The sequence below is a fragment of the Sminthopsis crassicaudata genome, chromosome X (genome assembly GCF_048593235.1).
Source record: "Sminthopsis crassicaudata isolate SCR6 chromosome X, ASM4859323v1, whole genome shotgun sequence".
Taxonomy (NCBI): domain Eukaryota; kingdom Metazoa; phylum Chordata; class Mammalia; order Dasyuromorphia; family Dasyuridae; genus Sminthopsis; species Sminthopsis crassicaudata.
The window spans coordinates 60,972,052-60,992,657 of NC_133623.1; the positions used below are offsets into that span (position 1 = coordinate 60,972,052).

At 40.8% G+C, this 20,606-nt stretch overlaps 1 protein-coding gene and 1 long non-coding RNA gene across 3 annotated transcripts; both read right to left on the bottom strand.

Annotated features, from left to right (window-relative positions):
* Window positions 1–543: 543 nt before the first annotated feature.
* Window positions 544–10,288, bottom strand: UBE2A (ubiquitin conjugating enzyme E2 A). Its single transcript, XM_074277248.1, has 6 exons — window positions 9,903–10,288; window positions 9,688–9,768; window positions 9,293–9,318; window positions 2,238–2,327; window positions 1,258–1,346; window positions 544–983 (listed from the first exon to the last, which is right to left on the bottom strand). Exons 1-6 carry the CDS (start codon window positions 9,944–9,946, stop codon window positions 855–857), a joined length of 459 nt encoding a protein of 152 aa, XP_074133349.1. The 5' UTR covers window positions 9,947–10,288; the 3' UTR covers window positions 544–854.
* Window positions 10,289–12,728: 2,440 nt separating this feature from the next.
* On the bottom strand, window positions 12,729–20,600 carry LOC141548390 (uncharacterized). 2 transcript variants are annotated; one of them, XR_012483924.1, is made up of 5 exons: window positions 20,451–20,600; window positions 20,042–20,144; window positions 18,407–18,453; window positions 15,532–15,608; window positions 12,729–13,094 (listed from the first exon to the last, which is right to left on the bottom strand). It is a non-coding gene; the product is annotated as an uncharacterized LOC141548390 (long non-coding RNA). The 2 variants fall into 2 exon arrangements; XR_012483925.1 differs by having other exon boundaries at window positions 20,327–20,600.
* Between the last annotated feature and the right edge of the window lie 6 nt (window positions 20,601–20,606).

Here is a 20,606-nt window from a genome sequence, read left to right on the forward strand (position 1 = left end):
AAATAAGCCCTCTGAGGCTGAATCTGAACTCAAGAAACAGAAAACTAGGGACAGCTTAACTCCTCAAAAATCACCAGTGGATCTCTCATTTCTACCAATGTAAATAACAAACCAGTGCGCAGGTTCTTCCCTTAAAACTAGTGGATTTTCCCTTCAGAATCATACTTAGATACTAGACCAGTGATAGCTCTCCTTAATATCTCTCCAAGTGTGAGTGGGTGTGGTTTGTGTTTTTCTTTTTTGAAGCAGTGCTCCTATTTAATATTTTCCTTCCTGTCATTAGCCTACCACCTCCCAGGAATAGCCCAGATTAACTTTATAAATGGACTATTTGACATGGAATCAAATTTTTCCATTCTAAGTGGGAAAATTATGTAGGTAGAGTAAGTGCTCCAAATTCATAAGCTCCTAAAACCTGGACTCATTTTCAATCAGTTTAATTGGTTTAGTTTTGTTTTAAATATGCAGGTGTGCATAGAAATATGTCATCAAGCTATACAAGTATGTACCCCTGTGTATAATAACCATCATCATCTTAAAAGCTTAGTGGAAAGTACATTTAATGTACGATACCATCCTAAAATTGAAGATGAAGTACCACAGAAAAAGAATTCAGTATTAGTAATTCTTTTACAAGTAACCCGAGTACAATACATTTGACTTTGTAGTAGGTGTTCTCAAATGTCAGAAGGGGAGGGAGGAAAGAAAGCTTCAGCAAGGAAAGGTGGCAACAGCGTAATAGCTGTTTTGTTTTCAACAAAATATATGTAAAGATGCTAATGGGAAAAGAAGGCAAGGGACAGACAGAATTTTTTTTTCTGTATGACCAGACTGTTCGTTTGTATCGTCCAGGGTCAACAATCACGCCAGCTCTGTTCTACTATTGCAGAAACTCGTTTTTCATATTCTCTCTTGTTCTCCTGATATAGCTGAGCAGCCTGGCTGTTTGCTGGACTGTTGGGATTAGGCTCATCCAATAAAGACTAAAAAAAAATAAATAAAAATAAAGGTTCAACTTGCTGACATTAATTTTTTTTTTTTTTTTTCAAAATAAAGCTAAACTATGAACCGGAGCAATTTCTTTAGTAACTAGACAAGAAATGTCTAGTTTCTTGTAACAGTTCTAGTAGCCTGCTCTTTTAATATAATTTACAAACATCAACAAAATTCAGCAAGGAAAACTCAAATATAATTTCCCATTCCCTTCTAACATTACATTATTTCTACAAATAGACTAGTGAAATGAGGAAATTTCACCTGTATGGATGTCAAAATGGAGGAAACATCGTAGGTTGGGCTCCAACGATTCTGAAGTATATCCAGGCATATACTACCATCTGCATAGACTAAAAGCATAACTGTATTAGTATACATACTGTACCCGCTGTTATTATGACTGACAGTGTATACAAAGCGGAGGGTAGATTTCTTTTTGGTAGACCAGGTTAACAGTGATGGTGTGACTGTGGTCAACAAGTGCAATATTTTATCAGACCTTGGCTACGCTGTGATTTTAGGAGGCCTCCTTCATGTGGGTTGTTGGACTAAGTTGTGTGATACCGGTCAGATAAAACTTTTTACTTCTCTAGCTAAAAAGCAGATAGGAAAAGGCCAGAAGGGCAAATAGTGCTAAAATATGCCAACTGATAATTATGATTTTTTAAAAAAATGAAGTATCAGAACTAAGATCTTTCAAGATGTCCTTAAAAGATGACCAAAATATAAAAAAAACCATTTCTTAAAACCGAAAAGAAATGGCTACAGATCAAGCTGGCTGTGGGCTTCAGAGGTGCTTTGAAAAAGAAAGGTTGCTCTTAAGCTGTTTCAGGCCTCTCCCCAGTTTAATTCTCCCCCTCCCTATAATACAATCCCTCTGCTGTTGCCATAGCTACAGTGAAACTGCAGGGAACGTGACTCAGCTTATAGAAAATAAATATCGATCCCACTGTGCCTCAGAGGGAACGTGCCCAACTACTAGGAAAGCCTCATCCAAGAGCCATTTAACTGCTCTTTGTGGACAACACCACATATGCCCTTAAAGATTTTTTGGCTTGAAAACCTCAAGGCCTTTAAGAGAGAACTTAGGGTCTGAGACTGCTGGTTCAGGAAGTGATTTCATTACCCCCCCTTGTCCTCCCCCCATACACAAAATATTACCGAGCTAGAAGCAAATCAAATTGGGATGTGTGGGGATAAGGACCCTCCCACAAGAAAAATAAAACAATCAGGATACTTACCATTTGGGTGAAACATTTTAGAGACAAATCTTACTGTTGGTGGTTTGTTTGGATATTCTTCTGTGAATTCTATTGTAAGTTTAAAAGTGCCTGTAGATAGAAAAGTTTAAACCACCATATTTACAAGCATTTCCGCTTAATATTGATTCGCTTAATAATAACTTACATTTTGTATTCGGCTTTAGGGGTTGCAAAGCTCTTTCCTCACAGCCGAATGCAGGTAGGGAGTAAAAAAGCCATTCCCATTTTATAGATGAGAAAATCAGAGGCAGAGAGGTGAAGAGATTTGCCCGTGATCACAGCTAATACAGTTTGTATTCAACAAAACAGATGCATACATGTCGATGTATATTTGTGTGGCTGTGTACGTATATACCCACATGGAAAAGGAAAAGACCAGGCAAGATGAGACCTCAAGAAAACACCCATTTAGCCATTCCCAAATGTCTAATTTTGCTACTTTGGGTGACAGTCCCCTTAATACAGTTTTTATTCTACTCTAAATGCTGAAACTGGTTTATGTAAACTTTAAGAATGATTTATCCTGGGCACAGAATTGTTAACTTTGATATAACTAATAAAAGCAAACCTAAAATAAGACAAAACAATTCTCTGAAAGACTACTTACTATATAAAGGCCACTTTTCTCAGGCTGGCATTCAAGGCCCACCACAGAATGACTCTACCCTTCCTACTTCCTCCTCCTTCAACCCAGAGGAGTACTGTGCTCCAGCCATACCAGGTTTTCCATTCCTGTTCCTTTTCCCCCACACTGCCCATACTTTAGTTCCCCAGTTCTTATTCCCTATTCCTGTTGTGCCTCCCCTCCCATCTCAACTTGCTGATCCAGCCACCCTCCTAGGCTGAGCTCAAATGTCCTTTGAAGGGAAGCAATCTGATTCTATAGCATTTTATGATTCCCACGGATATCTTGTGTGTGCATGTACAGAAACTATAGTACACTAATAATGCACATACATATATCTTCAATATTATCATCTTCAGGGCCAGGATGGTATTTATATTTGCTTCTCTCTCCAATGCCTAGAATAGCATACTGTGCTCATTAAGCGCTTACTGTTTCTCTTTTTTAAACCAAAAATAGGGAACAAAAACAGTTGTGAAGTCCTTTAAAGCAGTGTGTCAAAATCAAATAGAAAATGGGGGGGAGGGGAGGCTAAACTACATAAGGATCCCTGCAGGCTGATTTAGAAAATCACATATTAATGCTATCTAGGTTTTACTGTGTTCAATATTTCCTAATTACATTTTTTTCTGGTGCAAGTTACACCTCATGGTCAACACGCTTTGATACCATTGCTTTAAAGGAGACACAGCCAGACTTTACATTCATTTCAAGTAATAAGAAAATTCTTAGTTTCAAATTTTAGTTCTCCAATATAGAACATTAGTTAAACAGTGACTACTCGAAGTACAATTCCTGAAACACTTAAGATTCCAGAAAACAACATCCCATTTCCAGTCTGGGGGATGGTACATGTCCATGCATAAACACAGGAGGTCTAAATCACACACACAAAAATTAAGAGTCAGGCTGGAACAAAGAACTAACAAAAGACACTCTACTTCCTGGTAGTTGTGCTCTAAATTGTATTTTTTAAAACTCCCAACATAGCACCGATTACAACACAAGTACTTTTTGCAATTCTCTGTTCAAAACATGTAAATTGGAATGTCAGCATTATGTCCTAAAATCTTAGAGAGGAAAAAAATATATACTACCCAAGCAGTCAACATCAATTAAGTGGTATTCCCACACACTAGTCATTTCTGTAAATAAAATCATTATAAATACCATGAATAGAAGATCTTAATTGAAAAGATCTGAAAACTACCTATTCCTTGTACATTCCCTGAAAGTTTGTGTCACATAGTACTTCCGGATATAAAATCTTCAGCATTCAAATCACTACTAAACAATTATCTTCATTATTCACACCAGTAAAGGGATCAGTGACAGAGGCCATCCAATTTGGTTTTGGAATGTCTGGGATGACTCAAACAGATAGGTCTTCCTCATTACATTTCATTTATACGAACTGGCATTTGGTGGGCAACTAGGCACCATGGTAGGGGAGGCAACTCTTAAATTGAGAGAAGTTTACTTGCCTTTGAAAAAAATGGGCATCAGTGATAGAATGACTGGGATCTATTTATCAGGCAAGGATAAATTAGATCTCACTCAAAAAGTGTGGGATTTATAAAAGTAGTTCTAATAACCATTAAAAAAACAAATTCATGAAGCTTATCATGGACTGAAATTCCTCTTTTTCCAAAGTTAGGGATTTTTCAGTTTCTCTGCCACCAACAAAAACTAATTTTTGGTTGTCCAATAGCTTTCAGTGGCTCCCAAATGCCTTGCATAAAATAAAAATTGTGCTGGCATTTAAAGCTTTATAGCCTGACTCTAATCTACCTTCCAGATTGGTTTTATATTATTCCTTTTACTATTTTACTATTACTATTCATTACTATTTTAATAATATTCATCCAAATCCTCAACATGATCTTAGATTCCCAAAGGTTATGGCGTAAGTTCAAGCCCTGCACCAAACTGAACGGGCTTTGAGGATTATATGATAGCCATGAATAGATGAATTTTTCTGCTGCAATCTCTTGATAACCATTTCAATTACAGAAGAGTTCTAAACTGTCAGTGAAAGAAAGAAGTGGAATACTCACACCAATTACAGATATTTGAAGTATTTTTGGAGAAAAAAGAAATCACATTGTCATGGAATAAATTAATACACTCTTCATTATCACCTGTTCACAAATCATCTTTCTACATCTAAAGGATGTAGAAAAAAAAAAAGTTTCAGCTAAATTCTTTAGTAGTAGGGATATCCTAAGTACATGGAACAGCATGAGTGCTTGAAGCTTCAAAAAGTTCAGAGTTCTAATTTCAGAATCGAATTAGATTTCCATTTTTAAAAAATTCCTAAAGCAGGAATCTTGACTATATCACATATGTATTAAAATACACATGAGTGACAATTCCAAAGGGCTTTATGGATTAATTTTTGTCTTTTCCAGATCTACTGATTAGAAAAGGCTCTTAACACCACCAACTTCTGTAATGTTCTCATTGAAGAGGCTCCTTGTCTGGTGACACTAAAAATACAAACTTCTTTGCAAGGTGATGACTAGGTACTCACAAAATCCTCTTGAACTGAGCTTCCTTCCCCAAACTCAGTACCACTAATTCAGCCAGCTGAGCAATGAACACCAGTGTGACAAACATCTTGTCACTGAAGCCAAGAGATTTCATAACGTCTTCAAAGACATGGGGCAAGGGCGTGTGGCGGAAAGCACACTCAACTTAGGAGTCAGGAGAGACCTGGGTTCAACTCTCATCTCTTAACACTTGCTAGCTGTGGAACCTTGGGCGGTCATTGTAACCTCTCTGAGGCTCAGTTTCCTGTAAAACCAGAACATCTTTAGTACCTAACAGCCAGAATTATTGCAACACCCAATTCAAGTCATATATGGAAAGCACTTTGCAAATGGAAAGTATTTAAGTTAACTCTTTTTTTTTTAATACCTCAAAAATTGAGTTTTTTAAACGTCAAGTAACTCTTTAAGAATTAAATCTTACTTTTATAGAATCTGAATTACACTTTCCAAGAAGGCCAAAATGTTAGGAAGTCCCATTAGCAGAAAGGCTCTGCCCCTTGTTTTGGAGAAACCTGATGACTAAAAATTCACTTAGAAAAAGATCAATACTAAGAGTAATTCACTTCATAGAAAAAGATGGAAAGTTCTATTAACTTAACTCCCTCAGTACATTCAAAGTGGTTAAGTTTGGGGGGAAAAAAGGTTTCTACATAGCTTCTTAGGAACACATCTGTAAAATAAGAAGGTATTTTCCCCTCTCTAGGAAAGCCTTTCTGCAGTGCCCATCACGGCTGTGAGCTCTGGCAGGTCCTCCCTGAGCTGCAAAGATAGAATGAATACAGGATGGCAGCCAGTCTGCATGCTGAAATGCAGCTCAGATTCTGAGAGGCTCTCCACCAGTTCCATGGAAAAAATGATTTCTTAAAACACTACAACTCTCAGCCAGTCTCCTAAATCAGGGCTCAGTTACAATCTGCACAGGTGGAGGGAGCTGGAAGAGATGGCCTAAGAGGTCCTTGATGTACTAAAGCTAATCCCTTAAAAGTGTCATTGAAGAGCTAATGGATTAAGAGGTAGAATGGTGTATTAGAATACTGAGGAACTTAGAGCCAGGAGTCTTAGTTTTGCTTGATGCCTTAAGATGCTTAGCTGTGTGACCCTGGGCAAGTCACTTTACCTTTCAGCAGAGCCTCTGTTGCCCCATCTGTAAAATGGAGATAATATGACTTGTACTACCTCTTCTCACAGGATTATTGTGAGGAAAGCACTCTGTAACCTTAATGCATTATACAAATGTGAACTGTGCTTACTGAGAGTTTCTTTAGATGATACTCCTATACAATAATTTAGAAATGCACGAGACTCCAGCTCTTAACACTGTTTGTTTTTGAATGTACCAGTTTTCAGCAGGTTAATGTATTGATGCAAGTGGGATTGGAGAGATCTCAGAGGCCTCTTGTATAAACCAATTGTGTGTGTGTGTGTGTGTGTGTGTGTGTGTGTGTGTGTGTGTGTGTGAGATCTAAGGTACTGTCTAAACTCTGTATTCATTTCAATAATGAGACATCATCTTCCCCACAATTCCCACGTCAAAATAACTTCAACAACCTCTCTCTTTTGCTCAAAATGCACTTTTCCTTTCGGAATTGGTCGTTCCAGAACTTGCAAAAGACTGATCAGTAAGATCCATAAGCTTTAAGATTTGTCAGGGTAGACTGTCCATTAAGAGCTTTTCCTGACCTTTTCTATTGCTTCTTATTCCCACAACACATTTGAAATGGCCAAAGGCAATAATGCAGTAGGCAGATCAGTCTTTTCTACTTAAGTCTTTTGTTGGATAAATGAGTATTCATAGACTGATTAAAAAAAAAAAAAAGGGGGGGGGGTTACACAGGCGAGATAGATAGCCACAGGTGGTTAGTATCCTAAATACCGAGGACCTAAGATATCTGCATATAAGGATACTGCTTGTTAAGTAGAAAGAAATTAGAGATGTATTCAACATGGGCAGTGCCCTTCAGACTTAATAATGAGGTCAGGATGCATCTATCACCTAATCACAAACACTGCCATTATTAAGGGAAGGTCCAGGTAACTCAGAAATTCTTTCTCCCTCTTACATCCCCCCCCCCAAAAAAAAAAAATCAGACATGGTTGTGAAATCGCCAACAACCACCCTGGTGCCTGCTGCACAATAAAGCTGTGCCCAGCAGAAAGCTTTCTGAGGAAAATGAGATGGGAAGCCAACCAAAACAAATGCTGTGAGAGCTCGGCTACTAAAACAAATACACACTGTTAATGTGCACATAGAGCTTAAGTTTAAAAACTCGATACAGATCTATTAGAGAAAAAATGAAATCTAGGTACGAGTAACAAACTGTTGTTATTATACAAGAAATCAGCCAACTGATTTTTCCGACCTGTAAGGAACTTTAGATGAAGAAACTACTTCTACTGATTTGCAACAGCCTGGGGTTAAGTGACTTGCCCAGGCTCACACAGCCTGGCCAGTCAGAAGCCAAGAGTTGGACCCAGGTCATCCTGCCTCTGAAGCCATCTCTCTATTCACTTATCCTAGCCTCTGCAAACTGCCTCCTTATGTTCTATTAATTATTTTTATTTGAGTTCTTTTATTTCACTTAACAACCAGTACCTGAAGAGGTAAGGGGAAAAGAAAGGAGAATCTCAAGATATTCAAGCGGCCATTGATATTAGCTCTAGACACTTTCCTCACCAAAATGCAGGGTTAAATGAAAACTAATTGAAGATCAGAAGAAACCCCAAGATGGTGGATTCCACCAAGTGGAAATTCTTTTTAAGGTTTAAGAAACAAAAGTTTTCATGGTTAAATCTTTAATGGTTTAAAACTGCCCTAAGACAACTTGTATTTTACCTTAATTGGCCAGTAAAGAGCACACAGTTAAAACTATGTTTAGTTTAGTCTGGCAAAAAAATGAAAAAAAAAAAAAATTCCCAGAATTTCAGAGTTGGAAGGCTCGTGAGACTTCTCTAATCCAACCTATACCCTAACAAGAATGCCCGCCAGAGGGGAGGGAGGAAGCCTGCTAGCTCTAAGTCCTGAGCCAGACCATGCCCCTGGAATGGTTAAGTTTGCAACCTTTCCCCGGATCCCAGTTCTTGTCTTCTGAGTTCAAACTGAACTAGCCTAGTCCTGTTTGTCCTGAACCATTCTTCAAATACTTGATAAAAGGGATCGTCCCCGAGAAGGAGATGAGAGTTATTCAAGTAAAGGGGGTAAAGAGAGGTGAAGAAGGTTGTTTTGTTGTTGTTGTTTGCATTGGTTGAGAGCATAAATAGAGTCCACGACCTTTATGATCCCCAGAGCTTTTAAGATTCTCTGACTTCATTAACAACAGGTCGGGTGTGGAAATGAATTTGAAAGCCCAGATCAGGGGCTGGTTACAATGTATGAGAAATGAGAGTTATTCAAGTAAAGGGGGTAAAGAGAGGTGAACAAGGGTTTTTTTTTTTGTTTGTTTGTTTGTTTTGTTGGGGGGGAGGGGGTTTGCATTGGTTGAGGGCATAGAGTCCACGACCTTTACGATCCCCCATAGCTTTTAAGATTCTATGGCTTCATTAACAACAGGTCGGGCGTGGAAATGAATTTGAAAGCCCAGGACAGGGGCCGGTTTCCTCAGAGCCGGCCACACGGCACCCAAACTACAAAAATAAACAGTTGTGATCAGCGCTCTAGTGCCCCCTTCACAAGCCCCGATAAAAGGTACCAAACTGAGTCAGGTGGTCAGCAGCCTGAACAACCTGCCATACAAGGGCAGCTTACTCTCGCCTGCAGGAGGTAGAGAAGAAAGAGGGGGACGGGGCTGGCTGAATGGGGACCCACTCCTTCCCCAGCTCAACAGCCGGCTCTGAAAGGGAGGAAGGATAGCGCTTCTTACCATCTTCAAACGGGGTCCCCTCGGGCCTGCAAAAGAGGAGAAAGCAAGGCAAAGTCAGCGCGGGAGGGGGCTCGGCTGCCCTCACCTTGCGCCCCCGCCCGCCGGCCCCTTGGTCGGGAAGGCCCCCGTGGGCATTGCTGGGCGAGGGCCCTCCGCCCCAAGCCAGCCGTCCTGCCTGCTTCCCAGCCCCACGGGCAGCGGCACTCCAGGCCCCGGATCGGGGCGGCCCTCAGGCCGGTCCCGGGCACCCGGGGCGGGCAGGTAGTCCCGTTCCGTCCCAGCCCGTCCCGTCCCGCTCCAGTCCATTTCCCGGGCCCCCTCCTCCTCCCCCGCCTCCCGATCGCCTGTGCGCGCGCGCCCGCCCGCCTGCCCCAGGGCTCCCCCGGCGGACTCACCCGAAAATGACCGCGTTCCACACCATAATGTTGTTCTCCGACGGGGCTCCGCTGACCCCGGCAGGGGGGTCCTCTTGCAGCCTGCGGATGCAACCGGGGAGCTCAGCCCTGCCCAGCCCTGCCCGTCCGCCCCGGCCCAGCCCGGCCCGTGCCCCCCGACTGGGACCCCGCCCCGCGTCCTCGCTCCCCGGCCAGCTCCAGCTGCCCTTCCTTACCTCTTGAAGTCCCGCATGAGGCGCCGCCGAGCCGGAGTGGACATGTCGCCGAGTACTGCGGGTTCAGGGGTGGGGCATAGACCAGCGGCCCGGCAGGAGGAGGTTGAGGCGGCGGCTGTAGAGGAGGAGGGGCAGGGGGAGAAAGAGCAGGAGGAAAAAGAGAAGGAGGAGGACGAGGGGGAGGAGGCAGCAGCAGCAGAAGCACAGGAGGAGGAGGAAGAGGTGGAGGTGGTGGTGGTGGCAGCAGTAGAGGAGGAGGAAGAGAAGGAGGATCAACTACAGACGCAGCCGGCGCACAGTCGGACTCCGACTAGAATGCTGGAACCCCTTGCCCCGGAGAAGCGAGGGCCGATACCAACTTGAGTGGCCCCAGAGGGGAGACACAGGAGGAGGAGGCTGCACCACTGCTGAGGCGCGGGGGAGGACGGGTGGAAGGCGGTGACAAGAGCTGCACGAAGTCACCAGAAGGGGGGGATGAGCAAGCTCACAAAACCAATAATTAACCGTGTAACTCTAGAGAAAGGGAAGGAGGGGCAATGCTGAGTTGCTTTTATGGAAAGACGTTTTTAGTCCTATACCAATTCCACCCACCCACCCACCATCTCGCTCCCCTCCCCGCTGCCACCAACCTCCTGCTCTAGGGCGCTCCCACAGAAACACTGGGGCTGTACCATTCAGGGAAAGTGGCCCCGGGGGGGGGGGGGGGGACAAGCCACCTGGCCAGCCAAGCCTGGAGCGGGGCTGGGGAAGAGCAGAGCTCCAACTCTACTTACACCCACGAGACCAGGCACAGATCTCCCGGAGGAGGGTTGTACCACTGACATCAAAGGGGACTGAGGAAAAGGAGCGAACTCCTCGAGAGACTTGTGTCACTCCACTGACCTAGTGGGGGGAGGCCCGGGGGAGTGAACTACACCCCCCAGCCCTAAGGATCGGGGGTCTAGGTGGGTGACCCTCCCCCCACCCCGAGAAGTAGCGGGAGAGGGGAAGGAAACGGAGCCGGCGTCCACTGTCCCAGCCGTGGGACCCTGCAGCCACGTTTACAAACACCGGTAACCAGGAGAAGCATCCTGGGTCCATGGACTCAGTAGCAGAGTAGGCACTGTCTTGTCTAGGAACCAGAGGGGTGCCTGGAGAGCAGCAGGCAAGGAGAGAGAACAGCAGTTCTGGGAAAAAAATGTTTACAAAACATCCCAAAGGAACATCTTCCACCCCCTCCCTTTTTAAAAATTATTAAAATAATTTTCAAATAACAAGTATTTTTTTTACCCCATCAGCACATAAAAAGCCCGAAAAACAAATTTCTCAATAGATATCTACATAATCTAGCAAAAACAAATTCCTACTATCAGCCATGTGTGTTTCCCCTCCCCTCCCCCCCCCCAATCTCTGCATTTCAAGTTCATCACCTCTCAGGAAATGAGTGCCTCATTTCAGCTTTCTATTTTTGGAGTCATGATTTATCATGACATTGATCAGAGTTCCAATGCCTTTCAGAGTTGTTTCTGTCTTTAATGCTATCCTTGTATAAATTGTTCTAGTTCTTTTCTCCAACTGACCCTTTCTTAATTTCTCCTGACACGATAATATTATTCCATTACATACATATAGCACGATTTGTTTAGACATTCTTCAATAGTTTCCACTTTGGGGCTACCACTTGAAGAACAACTAAAAATACATTTGTGCATGTCAACATCTTGCATTCTTGAATTTCTTGGGGGATATAGGCCTAATAGTAGCATCTATGGGTCAAAGGGCGTGCACAATTTGGTAATTCTCTAGGCATCCTTCCAAATGAATGGCTATACTGATTTAGAGTTTGGCCCACTGTGTATTAGTGTAACCTGTTTTTCCCTATAGGCTCCAACACTTGTCATTTTCCTCTTTGGTCATCTTTGCACGGTGCAGCCTCAAAGTAGCCCTGATTTGTATATCTCTAATTATTACTGATTTGGAGCATTTTTTTCATATGGCTTCTGATAGCTTAGATTTCTTCCTCTGAAAATTGCTACTTCAAATACTTTGACCATTTGTATCTACTGAGGAACGGCTCTTTATCTTAGAAATTTGAATCCACAACCCAAGGGAGATCTTAAGTGAAAGTAAAATTAGAGATGAGTTGTCTTTTAAAAAAAGAAAGAAAAAGCCGAGTAGCAAATGTCAATTACACCAAGTAATTAACATTTCTAAGAAACTTTCTGGTTTGCAAAGGGCTTTACACACATAATCCTTTGGATCAAGCATCAAGCTATCAATAAACATTTATTAGATGCTAATTAGGCTTAGGTGATTCAAAGACAAAAAAAGAGAAGCGATCTCTGCCCTCAAGGGGCTTACTTTCTAATCATCCTCTGAGACTTGGTGAGGCTAGTGCTATTATTATGGCCATTTTACACACGGAAAAAATTTTGGAGGACAGAGAAAGGGCTTGAAATGATTTACTGAGAGTCACACAACTCCCCAGGGAGCCATTTCTTCTTACAAAGAATTGAAAGAAAGAAAGTTAAGAAAAACAGTTCAGCAAAACTAACTTACACTGACTAGGAGATGACTATTTGAGGGAGGCAAGGATAAAAGATACTTGCCTCCCTTTATTGTAGGTGTGGGACATTGCATATACCATTAGCCTCAGTTCTGACAAGGCACTTTTTTTCTTTTCTTTTTGTATTCTTTGTAATTAAAGATGGCCAGCTCTTGGGGCTGGGAGGGGAAATGGATATATTTGAAAATGAAGAATAAAAAAGAATAAAGAATAAATTAAATAAAATAAAAAGAATAAATAAAAAATGAAGAATAAAAAAGAATAAAAACCATCAGCAAATATTAAAAAGAAAAAAGTCCTCTTTACTCTTTATTTCTTCAGCCTTGTTTCCCAACCTCCTGAAATCTGGCTTCTATTTCCCCCTATCCAAACCCTCTCTACTGAAAGTACTCTTTCTTTCAAATGGCAGAAGACTTATATGAATGAATACAAATGAAAATAAGGAGCACTGATAGAATATAAGCAGAGATAAAATAATTAAAATTAGAAATAATTAAAATGAAAAAAAAAACACAACAAAACCGAAGACTTTGTGATTGAGATGACTAGTCTTGGCCCTCGAAATGTGGTGAAGAAACTCCGCTTTCTCCGCTGAGTAGAGAGGGAGGCTGGGCAGTGGGGACCATTTCATGGGATGTTGTTGTATGCTGTCAAACAAAGTCACCATGTTAGTTGGTTTTCTTTAAGTGTGTTAATATTTTTTTCTCAGCTACTAATCACTAATTTGATGATAGACTGAATGGGTATATGCTGAAATGACTATAATTTTTAAAAAAGGCATAAATAAAATGAATTTTTAAAAAGAAAAGTAATTGACTCTCCAAGTTCACTGACGAGTTGCCAAAAACAATGGTTTTTACTCAGTTTTCGTTGTCTTAATCCTTCTGCAGCATTTGATAGTATTCACCACCTCTCTTTTCACCATAGGCCCTAGATCTAGAATTGGAAGGGTGTTCAAAGGTCATCTAGTCACCAGCTTCTTAAAATGTGGGTCTGGTAACTAAGTGGGAGTCTAGAAATTACAATTTATTACCAGTAAATATTTGATTTGTATACCTATTTTATATACATATCTATCTATCTATCTATCTATATCTATCTATCTATATATATCTATATATATATCTATATATATTTAGATATATATATATATATATCCCAGGATCACATAAAAATTTTTTGGACAAAAAGGGATTGTGAGGAGAAAAAGTTTAAGAAGCCCTGATGTTGTCCAATCCCCTCATTTTGCAGAGGAAGAAACTGAGACTCAGGTGGCCGAACCACAATTCAAATGGAAAATTTTTGACTCCAAATCCTACTTTTCCCCCACTATCCCTCACTGCCCTAATTAAATAAATATCAAGCATTTACTGTGTACTAAGGAACACAGCTTACACAGGGGTATGGAGCTAAATGTTATGTAGGGAATGGGAAGGCAGATTAGTCTGACTGGAGCAGCGGAACTTCCCTGGGGAGAAAGGAGAGTTGGACTTGAAAAAGCTGGGGGGGAGGGGGCTGTGAGATGAGGGTTGGGGGAGGGGGATACTTGATAACAGATCTTAGAAGGCTAGGCTGAGAATTTTTTATTTGGTAGGGAGCCATTACAGGTCCCTGGACAAGGGTGATTGTCTTGACAAAAATAGATTTTGGGGGGCAGCTAGATGGTGCAGTAGATAGAGCACCAAAGAACCCTGAGAGGAGGGAGTAGTGAGAAGAGAGTGGGCATAAAGACTGAGAAAAGACCACCAAAGTTGGCAATTAAGAGATCATTGGTGGGCAGCTAGGGGGCGCAGTGGATAGAGCACCAGCCCTGAAGACTGGAGGACCTGAGTTCAAATCTAAACTCAGACACTTGTGGCCCTGGACAAGTCATCTAACCCCAATTGCCTCAGCAAATAATAATAATAATAATAATAACAACAATAATAATAATAATAAAAGGTTTTTGAGGATTGACTGGGGGAGGGGTGGCAAAAAAAGACAGAGACCTTAGAGCTTGATTAATAAGCCTAGCCCTAGCCCCAAATGATGAGATAGAGCAGAATGGTCTGCATGTTTTGTTTCTGATATTTCACTTTTTCTTTTGTATTTCAAGCACCTAATATCGTAATAAATGCTGATTGATCAATTGATGGATTGACAGGCTTGCCTGTCTTTCAAGTGGCATTTTTCCTTCCTCCTTCCCTTGGACTACCTGACCAACCCCACCCCCCTGAAAACAAAAAACCCCTCAAATCTCAAAGACATCGGTTAAAGTTGTTCCCAGGGCCTCTGTGTGTGGCCTCCCTGTGTGTGGCCAGCAGAGCCGGATTTCAGAAAGGGACTGTGCCTCAGGAAGACTGAGCCCCCACGCTCCTCCCCACAAGCAGGGTTGCCATAGTGAATGGGCCCAGGGCAGAACTCTCTCAGGCAGACAATCACCAGGCTGCTTCAGCCTAACTATAGCTCTGTTGGCTTCGAAGCCCCTACCGCCCCCATCCCACCTTGACATCTCTGTGCCCATCCAAACAGTCTTTTGGGTGCCCCCTCTAAAGGAAGGGGGCCAGGGAATGACATCATTTTCCATTCTAAAAGCATCCTTGTCATTTCCTCTGTAGCTTCCAACAGGCCCCTGGCAGACACCCAGACTCAACCAGACTCCAAATCGCCTTTCAGTCCCCAACATTAAGCTTCTCTGAGGGCCCTTTCTCAGGTTTACAGTGAATGCTCAGGCCAAGATGAGAGATTTAGTTTGGTCCTGAGCCTTCCACTCAAACCTGACCTGAACACAAAAGTGAGGTTTTTGAAATATGGGAGCAGATAATTATGGGAAGCTGTGGAATCTTCGGCCACAAGAATCTTAGATTCAGGATAGAGTTTAATCTTCACTGTGTTTGGTATATAGTAGGTGCTTAATAAGTACTGAATTGACCCCTTACAATGTTAGGTAAATGACAATGCTAGATAGCAGGGAAAACTGAATGATCTTGGAATATTATTCCTTAGTGCCTTCTAAATCTTTGATTTTGTGATTCTATAGGCTAGGAATTCACCAATCCCATTATTCAACTCCCCTTCATTGAATTGGATGTACAGGGAACTTACCAGCCATTCAGATCCGTAGATGTGTACAGAAAATGGAACGAAGGCAGGTATCAGATGAATCCAGGAGTATCATAGATCTGTCAAAAGTATAAGTAACAAACAACTTTGAAAGACTTAAGAAATCTGATCAACATGATTATGTACAATTTTAGAAGGCTCACGATGAGGCATTTTCCAGAGAGAGAAAAAGAGATATAAGAGAGAGATATGTGTGTTGTGTGTGTGTGAAAGATTAAATTAAAACAAAATTAAACTAACAATTAATAAAAATTATATGCCAAAAATAGTGTCAGGATGTCAGTTGTGTTAAAGTTTAGATAGAGAAGTGAAAAGGGCTGGCAGAAAATTTACCATTGTCTTTATTGGACAGCAAAAAGGGTTCTTTTCAGATAAATTGGGGACAAGAAGAGGATCCACCTAAATATTTGGGATGGATGGATAAATCAGATATCAGATGACAGAGAAGAAAGACCCTGAAGACTTTATAGATATGGGACTTCATTGATGAGAGTAGTTCTTCCATTCAGGCTAACTGTAAGCCTTCTTTGACTCAGGAGATGATCTTTAAGAACTACTGCTGTTTCATCATCCTATAATCAGCCTGATGGTGAGCTTCTCTATTTTAGCTGGTTGTGGTCTCTGGTTTCAAAGTAAAGATATATTATTCAATTCTGGGCCAATACTCAGAAGAGGCAGGCTGCCCAACTCTTCTGGGTTTCTCTGTCAAGTAGAATGAATGACCTTTAGACAAGAAAGAACTATACAAAAAGAGCTAAAAGGAAACTGAAATGAAAGGACCATGGGGAGATTAGAAAAGGGCATTCAACTACCCTTGATGAATTCAAGTCACCAGCCCCAGAGGAGTATCATACTAGAGTACTGAAAGAACTAGCAGACATGGTTGTTGAATCACTGTCAGTATACTAGAGAAGGGTAAACATTGCTCTGATTATCAGAGTAAACTTGTAAACTATGAGCTTGACTTCAATTCCTGGTAGAATTCTCCAATATATATTTAAAGAGATGGTGATCAAACATGGAGACTATTGCAATAGAGTCACAGAGAGACTTCATGACACCAAGTGCATCAGGGATTGACTGAACAATTTGAGGTAATGCTGCCACAACAAATTACGAATGAAGAATGCTGAGAAAAACAAGAAGATTGGTGTGAACTGATGGAGAGTCAAGCCAACAGAAGCAGGAAAGCATATTTATGATGGCGCCAATAATAGGAATGAAAAAGAAAGCCACAAGGAGATAATGACTGCAATGGAGAAAGATGAGGAGAAACCTTCCTTCTTTTAGTCAAGAGGTGGACATTGAAGACACCAACGTCATCCGTTGCATCCTTGGCCATCATTGGATTTGAACGACTGGAAGAGAAAGTGATATTGAAGACTTTGTACAATTCTGCCTACTTCAATCCAATTCACATGAGAGTCAAGATATCACCTGTGATATCACTAGTCCTCTTCAAAAAATAAAGGATGAAAACTAAGAAGAGTTGGAGGAGTAAATATATGTAAAGTCCATATACCATGAAACTGGTCAGTAAGTTCAATGGATTTGCTGTTTTCATTGTAATAAAGCAGACTACTGGGTAGCAGACTATTAATGTGAATATAACTGTAACATAAAAACAAAAGGCACCAAAAAGTTATTTTGAAAACCCCAACCCCAGTGGTCAATGTATTGAATGGATTTGCCTGTTTTCATTGTGATAAAGCAGACCATTGGGTAGCAGAATATTAATGTGACATAAAAAAAAGGCGCCAAAAAGTTATTTTGAAAACCCCAACAATCAGTGGTCAATGGGATTACCTATTTTCATTATGATAAAGAAGATCATTGGGTAGTGGAATATTAATGTGAATATAACTGTGACATAAAAAACAAAAGGCATCAAAAATTATTCTGAAAACGCCAACAATCAGTGGTCAATGTGTTCAGTGAGTTACCTGTTTTCATTGTGACACTGGAAAGCAGAATATTAATGTGAATATAACTGTGGCATAAAAAACAAAAGGCACCAAAAAGTTCTTTTAAAAACCCCAACAGTCAGTGGTCAATGTGTTCAATGGGTTTGCCTGTTTTCCTTGTGACATTGGATAGTAGAGTATTAATGTGAATATAATTGTGACATAAAAAACAAAAGGCACCAAAAAGTTATTTTGAAAACCCAACCATCAGTGGTCAATGTGTTCAATGGGTTTGCCTGTTTTGATTGTGATAAAGAAGATCCCTGGGTAGCAGAATATTAATGTGACTATAACTGTAACATCAAAACAAAAGGCACCAAAAAGTTATTTAAAAAACCACAACCATCAGTGGTCAATGTGTTCAATGAGTTTACCTGTTTTCATTGTGACATAGAGGATCATTGGATAGCAGAAAATTAATGGGAATATAACTGTAACATAAAAACAAAAGGCACCAAAAAGTTATTTAAACCCCCCCAACAATCAGTGGGCAATGTGTTCAATGTGTTTGCCTGTTTTCACTGTGACAATGGATAGCAGAATATTAATGTGAATATAACTGTAACATAAAAACAAAAGGCACCAAAAAGTTATTTTAAAAATCCCAACAATCAGTGGGCAATGTGTTCAGTGCGTTTACCTGTTTTCATTGTGACTTTGGAAAGCAGAATATTAATGTGAATATAACTACAACATAAAAACAAAAGGCACCAAAAGGTTATTTTAAAAAACCCAACAATCAGTGGTCAATGTATTCAGTGGGTTTACCTGTTTTCATTGTGACATTGGATAGTAGAATATTGTGAATATAACTGTAACATAAAAACAAAAGGCACCAAAAAGTTATTTTAAAAAACCCAACAATCAGTGGTCAATGTGCTCAATGGGTTTACCTGTTTTCACTGTGACAATGGACAGCAGAATATTAATGTGAACATAACTGCAACACAAAAACAAAAGGCACCAAAAAGTTATTTTAAAAAGCCCAACAATCAGTGGTCAATGTGTTCAATGTGTTTGCCTGTTTTCACTGTGACAATGGATAGCAGAATATTAATGTGAATATAATTGTGACATAAAAACATCAAAAAGTTATTTTGAAAACCCCAACAATCAATGGTCAATGTGTTCAATGGGTTTGCCTATTTTCATTATGACAAAGAAGATCTTTGGGTAGCAGAATATTAATGTGAATATAACTGCAACATAAAAACAAAACACATCAAAAAGTTATTTAAAAACCCTAACAATCAGTATGGCTTTATCAAGAACAGGTCAAGGCAGACAAATCTTATTTATTTTTTTTTTTTTTTGTAGGTTTACTGGACTGGAAAGTCAAGGGTATGTTGTGGATGTAGTTTACTTTGATTTCAGCAAAGTTTGAAACTATCAAAACCTATTCTTTAGGATGGAGAGAATGTGGCTTAATTTGTAAGTAGATTTTGAATGGATTGGATAACTAGACTTACAAATAGTCATTTAAACAGTCAACATTAACTTGGCCCTACAATATTGGATATTTCTAGTAGAATATATCAGGGTTCTATCCTTAATTTTGTCCTGTTCAAATTCCCCCCCCCCATGCTTAATCAAACATCCTGATGCCACAAAGCTAGGCACAATAACTAACACAATAGCTGACAGGTTCAAGATACCAAAAAGCTCTGTGTAGACTCAATTTCACATGTCCAAAAGGATTCCCTGACTAAACAGAGGTTTATCTGAAAAAGTACTGGGGAGGAGGTGAAGTCCAAACTAGATATGTGATAATCCTGGGATGGAATCTGATTGTGACTTTTGTGGGCCCATGTAAGGTTTTCTTGGCAAAGATACTGGAGTGGTTTGCCATTTCTGTCTTCAGCTCATTTTACAGAGGAAGAAACTGAGGCAAAGAAGGGGAAATTGCTTACCCAGGGCCACCTAGCTAGTGCCTGAGGTCAAATTTGAATTCAGATCTTCCTGACTCCAGCTTCAGAGCTGAATGTATTCAGAATATATATGAATATGTTCATATATATATTTATAGTTAGCTTATATGTTCGGAATATATATGAATATATTCATATATTTATTTATATTCATATATATATATAATTAGTTTATATATTTGGAATATATATGAATACATTCATATATTTATTTATATTCATATATATATAATTAGTTTATATATTTGGAATATATATGAATATGTTCATATATTTATTTATATTCACATATATATTTATAGTTAGTTTCTATATTCAGAATATATATGAATATGTTCATATATATATTTATATTCATATATATATATTTATAGTTAGCTTCTATATTCGGCCCTAAGTGACAGAGCCCGAGAGGTTTACAGTGTCCCAGGCCCGGGGTTGCCCTTTTGATTTGCTCTCCCACCACATTTGGCTATGTTCTGGATTCCACATTTTAGGAAGGACACGGATAAGATACAAAGTGTCCAGAAGAGGGTACCAGGATGATAAAGGACCAAGAGTCCCTGTCATAGGAGGATCAGGGGAGGGAATCCCGTTTACCTTGGAGATAAGAAGCTTGTTTCCAGTATTTGCAATATTTCTCAGAAAGGGGGAAGAAAGTTGCCCTGCGAGGTCCCGGAGGGTTCACGCGGAGGAGATAGGGCTAGAAGTGGAAGACTTTATACTTATCGAGTACGTCAGGAACACTGCCCCTCCCCCCTCCCTCCCCACTTCTCCACAAGAACTGTCCCAAAAGGAAATGGCCAGAGTGAGGAGGGCAGCAGGTTCCCTCTCATTGGATGTTTTCACAGAGACAAGAGAGTGACAGGGGTCGGGACGATTTACCCCGAAGCCGGGGGACCCAAAGGGCTCCTGTCCCCGGGATCCACGGAGCGACAGTTGGGCCGTACCAAGCCCCCTCACAGTTCCGATCCCCCGGGCCTACGTAGTGACAGTTCGATTCCCCTACCCTCTCTACCCCGTCCTGGCGTTGCCGTGGCAACTTGGTGCTGTCCAGAGATCGGGGACGCGGCGACAGTGAGGGCCTGACTCGGAGAAGAAATGGGAAAGACTAAAGCAAACAGCGGGACGGGACAGAACAGCGGGTCCGTACGCGTGACGTCAT